This window comes from Sminthopsis crassicaudata, chromosome 3, assembly GCF_048593235.1.
Source record: "Sminthopsis crassicaudata isolate SCR6 chromosome 3, ASM4859323v1, whole genome shotgun sequence".
NCBI lineage: Eukaryota > Metazoa > Chordata > Mammalia > Dasyuromorphia > Dasyuridae > Sminthopsis > Sminthopsis crassicaudata.
Genome location: NC_133619.1, coordinates 590993687 through 591002187, shown reverse-complemented (window position 1 = coordinate 591002187; position 8501 = coordinate 590993687). Strand labels below are relative to the sequence as shown.

General features: G+C 45.2%; 1 protein-coding gene across 1 annotated transcript; it reads right to left on the bottom strand.

Moving 5' to 3' along the window:
• Positions 1 to 304: 304 nt before the first annotated feature.
• MANEAL (mannosidase endo-alpha like) lies at positions 305 to 5630 on the bottom strand. The gene is made up of 4 exons (XM_074305198.1): positions 4845 to 5630; positions 3071 to 3180; positions 2468 to 2544; positions 305 to 1912 (listed from the first exon to the last, which is right to left on the bottom strand). Exons 1-4 carry the CDS (start codon positions 5386 to 5388, stop codon positions 1276 to 1278), a joined length of 1368 nt encoding a protein of 455 aa, XP_074161299.1. The 5' UTR covers positions 5389 to 5630; the 3' UTR covers positions 305 to 1275.
• Positions 5631 to 8501: the final 2871 nt, after the last annotated feature.

Here is an 8501-nt window from a genome sequence, read left to right as displayed (position 1 = left end):
ATTTCAGTTGAAGAAATAGGCACATGGGAGTAACTTGTTTGGAGTCACACAGTAAGTATCCATGGCTTCTTTTGAATTTAAGCCTTTCTGACTCCAGACCCAGTGCTCTCATGTACCATCAGCATCTAAGCAGGTGGAAGTAGAAAAACCTGGATCTTAATTCTGGCTTTGCCAGCACTAACTCCATCTTACCTAGACTTGTGGATTCTCCTTCCTAGACATATTTTCCCACTTGCAAAGTGAACTTGAACTAGAAAGATCAAAGAGAGACCTTTACACTTTATGTGTAAGGAACACTAATGACTAGGAAAGAGAGCACTTGACATTTATTTAATACAAATCACGGTAGCACTGAAAAGTGGCTCTACTGGGTGGGCTTCATTACTGAAATTTTTGCAAACAGGGATTTGTGAGGTGGAGGCACCCAAAAGAACTATTGATACTGTCTCTCACTATTATCCCATCAACTTAGAGGACTCTGCAAGCCAGGTGAATCCCCCCACCCCTAATAATGGGTTTTGTTTTGTTGCTGAAAAGGAAGAGTTTTGAACCATTTAGACTCATGATTCAGGGCACAGGAAGCAAAACACAGGACTCATGTATAATCCACTTCTGGGTTCAGTACACTTCAGGAAAGGAAAGCCCCAGCTTTGTCACTACATATAAGGAAGGCCTTGCTGAGTAGGGCCAGCTGTCCGCTCAGATTCCTTCTCACACTGATTTCTGGCCATCAGTCATATTCTCTGGAATTTCCCTTTTAAAAAATACGTAAGGAAAACCTTGGAGGCAAACTGATTTCCGTTTCTATCCTCAGGGATAGTGGAGCAAGGCTTGAGGTGGGGCTTGAGAAAAGGACTGGATACATGCTGAGCCCCAACCCTGCTTTCACTGTTTTGGGAGTGGAGCAGCTGTTTGTGAAATACCACAAATAGTCCCTTATTTTATGCTGACCTACTGTAGCAAAGTTCAAGCCTAGAAAGCATTTTGCAACTTTGCTGAATATTCTAATGCTGGCTCAATGGCCTAAGACTGTCCTCTCTCCACTGGTACTTGCCACTGAATGGATTGATGTTTGCTGCCAACAAACCACACTAACCCTTCTGTCATTCTCCCTATCTGGCCTACTCCCAAAGGGCCACGCCAGGAGCACCAGCACTCCTAGCTTAGAGATGAAGGTTTCTGCGACCTCATCCAGTTGTGCCGCGGTCCAACTCCTTTCCATATATCTGGGACTGGTGACTCCTCAGCTCTCCTTCCTTGAGGCTGCAGATTCAGTCACATCAACCATTGTTCCTTCTCTTTAATGAAATGCTCAGCCCAGCGCCGAGTCAGCTGCAGGTACAAGTTAGGCTGGTGAGGCAGGTAGTCCAGGTAGAGGCGGGTGAGGGTCTTCTTGGGGATGGCCTTCTCGATCTGGGTCCCTTCGTGCCACTCATTAAAGGAGGTGATGGAGACAATCTCTGGCCTCACTGTGAGCGCGGCTTGCAGTGCCGTCTCATAGTATTTGCCGTTGACCCGGTTCCGGGTGTTGTGGTTATTCCAGGGCCTGATGCTCGTGTCGATGTAGCCAGGCCCCACGCTGGGAATGAACATCAGATTGTTGGCATCACAGAAAGTCTTGACTGCTTTCCAGTTCTGATGGGAGGAGCCAAAGGAGAATCCATTGGAGGCAAAGTAAGTGTACATACCATCAAAGCCAGCGGACAAGATGTCCCGCTTGTGGGCCTCTTCTACCAGCAGAGCAATGAACACGCCATCATAGGGAGTGTTTCTGATCGAGTGGGATCCCGAAGGGGTGAGCAGGTGGGCCCACGCCTCAGGAGGGGTAAGGTAGGAGTCATAGATGTAGAACAATGGCAGGCTCTTGCCCATGCTGTTTTTGTAGCGATAAAATGCTCCATGGGATCCATACCTGAAGGGTGGGAGGCAACACAGAAAGTCCCGTTAGGAGCACGTGTCCCCACTTTGGGAGCCTGACATAGAAGGGACCTGCTGGACTCTAGCACCTAGATGTGACATCATGGCTAGGAGAGGTCTAGAACACAAGTTTTCCACCTGGCATCTGTAGCCTTAAAAACATTTTAAAACAACGATTTCAGTATAAGTAGTTTCCTTTGTAATTGTGTATTTATGTAAAGCGATTTGTATCTCTTTATGTATTTAAAATCCTGACTCTGAAAAGGGATCTGTAGTCATTACAAGACTGTCTAAAGAGTCCAAGACACAAAACAAGGGGAAGTCCAGTGATTGTTGGGTTATTTAAGTAAAATCCGAGTAGTCAACTAAGCATATCACCCAGCCCACTGCTCTGGTCTCATCCCTTTGAGGCTGAAACATTGGGGCTTCTTATGCCAAATTCTCCTGCCAGGATGCCCCCACCCACCCCAACATAAGTGTTGTGGGTGGGGTTCTTTAGCTCAGACCCAAGGAAATCCCCAGGTTGGGCTCAGCACATGCAAAACCTTACGTATCAATGATGTACTTGACGTTGTCATGAAGTGTCCGGTCATCCCGACCCTTGTAGGGTTGTATATGAAAGGCCACCTGTGACAAATAAAAATAACTCATGGGTTGTGAGCATGTGCCTGGGCCCCACCTTCTGTCCCACTTGGAGTGAGCAATACAGGAAAGGAGGCTGTATTTTACACACACACACACACACACACACACACACACACACACACACCCTTTCAGGAAGAAATCTATTCCTTATTGGGCCTGACACGGCCTTCACAAGTGAGTACTTGGCAAAGTAGAGAAGAGGTAAAGATAACAAAAGCAATGGGGTAAAGGAAAAAAAAAAAAAAAAAAAAAAAAACATTGGCTCTGGAGTCAGACCTAGCTTCACAATCCAACTAGCCACACAGGGAGCAGGGGAAAAAAAAAAAGTTACAATTAAAAGGTTCAGTTTTAGAAAAAGGAGGTCAATTTTATTACAAACTTGAAGTCTTCAAGCTGGAAGGGACCTTCCCTTTAAGAGCACCTAGTTTAGCTCCCCCACTTACAAAGGAACTACTGACTTCTGCTACCCCAGCTTGTCCAGCTCTTCCTCCCATTCAGATTTACTTACCTTGATACTGTACTGATGTGCAGTATCAAGAATAGCGGGTACCAGATCATCTGAGGGTTCCCCATTGTCATCAGCCATGCCTGGTGGGTACCAGGACAGGACCAGGACCCCTATGATACAAAGTAGTAAAAAACAGTCCACATTTAGATAGCATTTTTCTTACAGAAATCCTATGACTGCAAACATTTGGGGGCTTTTAGCTCCATTTCATGGATAAGAAACAGGAATCTCAAAGAAGGTAAGTGACTTGCCTATGGTTATATAGCTAATCAGCATAAGATCCTGGTGTTGAACCAAAACTTGACTTTTAGAACAAGTGATTTTTTTTTTAACAAGGATGCTACTGCAGGGAAGCAGTTCCAGGCCCAACTTCCTTGTCCTACTTAAGAGATATTTTTAATTAGAATTCCAAACATGTCATTCTATAACTTCAGAGGAATGTTTCTGCAAAGTCTGAATGAGGTCACGGCTGTTCTAATTCTTCACTTAGGAAAATTTAATAAAATAAAGTTCTAATCTAAAATATACTTCAGCACCGGAGCTGTCCGGAGGTTGTGGTGCTGAAACTCCAGTTGTGGGGGAAATAAGAGCTGTCTTTCAGGTGAGCGAAAAATTAAGTCAGTCGCAGCACACAGAAGACCATCTATGAATAAACAGGAAAATGAGGTAAACCTCATATTTAGCAATCCAAACTGGTTTTCCTTCAAGAGAAAGTTTTATAGTACTTTTGGGTTTTTAGTGGGGGGGGGGGGGAGGAAAGGCAAGAGAAATTTTACTGATGAATTCTGAAATAATAGCTTCCCCAAGCCTAAGGGATCCTTGGGGTCAAAACAGGATCTGGAGGATCAGATATGTCAGAGAACTAGCTTCCAGTGTATGAGACATGATAATTTCTCTTCTCCCCAAAGTCAATTTAAGGACTCCCACAATACACAAGTCTGCCAATGCTGCTGACAGCAGGTCAAGAACTCAGTTTCCAGATAGAGAGTAACGTTCTTTCTCAAATGGCCACATTGTGTACTTAGAAAGCAGCAAAGGAGGTCATTCAGTGCTATAGCACTATGGGGGCCCTCCACTCCCCTGCCTTTGTGAACACCCACACCCTTTCAGGGAGTGCAAAAGAAGGCTCCATCTTGTTATTAAGACTGCTGCAAGTGCTGAAATGACCCTGCAGCCCTGTCTGCCTGAGATCTCAGGCAGAAAATGAAGTCTCCAGTAACATGGCCTCTATTGAGCTTAGATTTACTCTCTTTCCCAACCCAATTTGCTTTGCCTATCAAAGCTGCAACCAAAGGTTTGGAATTTTCCTCCTCCTAATATATTTTTATTCTTAATAAATGAATAATACTTTGTTGGTCCTCCAAAATGGACAATTCCCGACTAGAATCTTGCCTACAGCCTTAGCTGTCCCACATGTGTCCCTAGCTCAGAGATCAATGTCTGGAAGCAGGAAAGGAGGGCATGGCTGACTGGCTATAGTGGAGTGGGTGGGGGTAGTGGCTTACTTGGCAGCATAATGTAGTGGAAAGCACTGAATTTAAGAGACAACTTGCTGAATCATGGCTCTGCTAATTACTACTTCCATGACCTTGGACAAATCATTTGACCTCAGTTTCCTCATCTGTAAAATAAGGATATGGGGAGTTTGAAGAAGTAGTGGCCGGGTGGTGCTAGAAAATTACCTGGGGGAGGGGAAATCTTAGCTGGGGCTCATGGAAAGGTCCATTGTGTGTCTGCATGGGGCCGGGGAAGCCTTGGGGAAGGAGGTCCTTACCGATGGCAGCAGCTTTGAGCTGGTTCATATGCTCCCGCAAGACCTCGGGATCCCTGGAGCTATAGGGTCCCAGCTCAGGGTAGAAGCTGGAGCCCAGGTCATCCGGGGGGCTATGGCGGCCCTTGGGGTAGCTGGCAGACACTTTGGGGTCCCAGTGCGGCACCATAACGTGGTCCCAATGCACATAGCGGCCCTCCCGACCCCGTGGACTGCCGTACCACGAATAGTAGAAGACGTGCAGGTCGGAGTAGACAGGCGGGCCAGATCCCGGAGCAGGAACAGGGGCCGGGGCCGGGCTCGGGCCCGCAGCTGTGCGCGGCGGCGCGGGGGGTGGCGGCTGCGGAACACGGGCGGCCTCAGCCTCGGCTGCTGGAGGACCAGCGGGCATGGGGGCACGGCGCTCAAATGGGCCCAGCTCCAATCCCGGGGCGAGCTCTGGGAGCCCATCCGGCGCCTTCAATGTGCGCAGCCCCATGAGGGTGCCAAAAGCGAAGAGCAGAACGAGGAAGAGCGCGATGCAAGCGCGGCGCCGCCGCCGGGCCATGGCCGGCTGCAGACCTCCTTCGGGTGCAGCCCAGCTACGGGCCTACCCCTCAGCCGCGCTCGGGGGCCTTCCCTGCTTAGCCATGGCCCAACGGGCCTCCTGGCCCCGGCAGCGACCGCAGCCGCCCGCTCCTAACTTCGACCCACTTGCGGCCAGCGTTCCACTGAGACGACTTCTTCTAGATTCCAACCTAAAAAAAATAGATAACACAATCGACTCCTCCCGAACCCTCCCTGCAGTGCAGGCGGGCCCTGCACACAGAGAATGCAGTCGGCTTGAACCATGTTGCCCAATGTTTTGGGGGTGGGATTGGGGGAGGTGGCGAGACTTAATAGCAAAAGAAGTCAAAGCAAAACACAACCTTCATCTCTACGGGATTCTACGGACCGAGAATCCTAAATTAAAGTCGTCTTTTATTTATTCTATGAGACTGTTTCTTTAAGAGCTACACGAGAGAGGAAAAGATTAGCTGGAAATCTGTGGTGTTCCCCCTCTCCTCCGCTCCCTGGTGCTGCATGGAAAGGCCCGAGCCACGATTTTAGGGATGGAATCTAGACTCCTAAGAATCCTGGCCCTATTCTCCAGTGTTGCGGTCTCTCGAGTCTTGCAGACCGAGGTATCCCACAGCTCCGCCCTCAGGGAGTATCAGTAACTGGTTGATGTTAGCTTCGTTTTATGCAGCCCCTAAACAGTTGTCGCAAATCAGATATTTGACACCCAACTCCAAACCTTGCGTTGCTCAGAACTCTGGGATGCCGACCTCTAGAATGGGCTCCTATCGTCCCTCCCCAATCCTTGGACTGACCGCATCTAACATTTACCCACCTCGCTGAGCAAGCCTCCATAGGGGGCTCGCAGAGCCCAGTACCACAGGTGGACTCCTTGGTCCCTCCCTGCCTCACAAAATCCCTTTATTGCTTCTGAGGAGTAATCTGTTGGACACGGAACTCCTGTTTACTGACTTGTACCCACACAGCTCTGTCCAAAAATACCTTTCAACAACGCGAAACCCAGGGACCTGTTAAAATCATTATTATGACTTTTTCCCTCCGAGGAAGGATTGGGGCCGAGCTATCATTTCAATAGCCTAGGGAATTTCCTATTCTAATGCAAATAGACACGGAACCGAAGTCAGGGACTCCCAGTCCAATCTACTACGTTCCTCTATTCACACATCAGCCACTCTCACTTAAATTCTATTCATTTTCATGCCAAGGCATCATTTCCTTGATGTCGTGGAATGAAGGAAAGGCAAACAACTGCTTCTATGGGGCAGGTTACTGAATGTCTGAGTTTCTGCATTTTACAGATTAGGGAAATTATTTGGCCAAAGAAGAATAGGTTGTTAAGTTATCAGAATCAGTTTCACACACACATTCTAGATTTGGAGTTGGGTAACCTGGATTCAAATTCCGTCTCTAATACTTATTCCCTGTGGGACCTTGGGCAAGCAGTTTAATTTCCCTGGTTCTCAGCTTTCTCAACTATAAAATTAGAATTAGAGCAATCTAGTGTTTGACAAACCCAAAGACCCCAGGTTTTGGGATAAGAACTCACTATTTGACAAAAACTGCTGGGAAAATTGGAAACTTGAGTGGAAGAAACTGGGCATTGACCCACACCTAACACCACAAACCAAGATAAGGTCGAAATGGATTTATGATTTAGACACAAAGAGTGATATTATAACCAAATTAGAATAACATAGTATAGTTTACATCAGATCTGTGGAGAAGGAAGGAATTTGTGTCCAAAGAAAAACTGGAATTCATAATTGAACACCAAATAGATAATTCTGATTATATTAAGTTAAAAAGTTTTCATACAAACAAAACTAATGCATACAAGATCAGAAGGGAAGCAATAAACTGGAAAACATTTTTACATTTAAGGGTTCTGATAAAGGCCTCATTTCTGAAATATTATAGAGAATTGACTCAATTTTATAAGAATTCAAGCTATTCTCTAATTGACAAATGGTCAAAGGATATGAACAGACAATTTTCATATGAAGAAATTAAAACCACTTCTAATATGAAAAGATGCTCTAAATCACTATTGATCAGAGAAATGCAAATTAAGACAACTCTGAGATACCACTACACATCTCTTAGATTGGCTAAGATGACAGGAAAAGATAAAGACAACTATTGGAGGGGATATAGGAAAATTGGGACACTGGTGCATTGTTGTTGGAATTGTAAAAGGATTCAGCCATTGTGGAAAGCAATTTGGAACTATGTTCAAAAAGTTAACAAACTGAGCATACCATTTGATCCAGCAGTGTTTCTGTTGGGCCTATATCCAAAAGAGATCCCAAAGGAAGGAAAGGACCTACATGTGCAAAAATGTTTGTGGCAGCTCTTTTTATAGTGGCTAGAAACTGGAAACTGAGTGGATGCCCATCAATTGGAGAATGGCTGAATAAGTGAGGTATATGAATGTTATGGAATATTATTGTTCTATAAGAAACCATCAGGAGGATGATTTTAGAGAGGCCTGGAGAGACTGATATGAACTGAGGTTAAATGAAATGAGCAGAATCAGGCAATATCAACATCATATAACAATCAATTCTGATAAAGATGACTCTTTCCAACAATGAGATGATTGATACCAATTCCAATGATCTTGTTACAAAGAGAGGACATATCAGATTTAACATATTTTTTAACATGTATAACATATATTGGACTGCTTTGTCATCTGGGGGAAAGAGGAGGGGAAAATCTGAAATACAAGGCTACGCAAAGTTCAATTTTGAAAAATTGTGCATATGTTTTGAAAATTAAAAAACTTTAAAAAACTGTAAAAGTGGATAGTTGCATTTTGTTCTTGTTGCTTATTCATATCTGAATTTTGTTTTTGTTTTTTTACCATTTGGGGTTTTCTTGGCAAAGATACTGTAGTGACTTGCCATTTCCTTCTCCAGCTCATTTTATAGATAAGGAAACTTAAGGCAAACAGGGTTAATTGACTTGCTCAGGATCACAGAACTACTGAGTGTCTAAAGCCAGATTGGAATTCAGATCTTCCTGACTTTGGACCTTATACTCTATCCACCTAGTTGTTCAATTAATTGCCCAGTCTCTTTAGTCATGTCCCAAGGTTCA

Bases quoted from the DNA above. Each gene is read 5' to 3' on its own strand.
- MANEAL (XM_074305198.1), bottom strand. From the start codon at position 5,388: ATGGCCCGGCGGCGGCGCCGCGCTTGCATCGCGCTCTTCCTCGTTCTG. The intron at 2,545-3,070 runs GTAAGTAAATCT...TATTTGTCACAG, and splicing joins CACATCAGTACAGTATCAAG to GTGGCCTTTCATATACAACC. The intron at 1,913-2,467 runs GTAAGGTTTTGC...CCCACCCTTCAG, and splicing joins GTCAAGTACATCATTGATAC to GTATGGATCCCATGGAGCAT.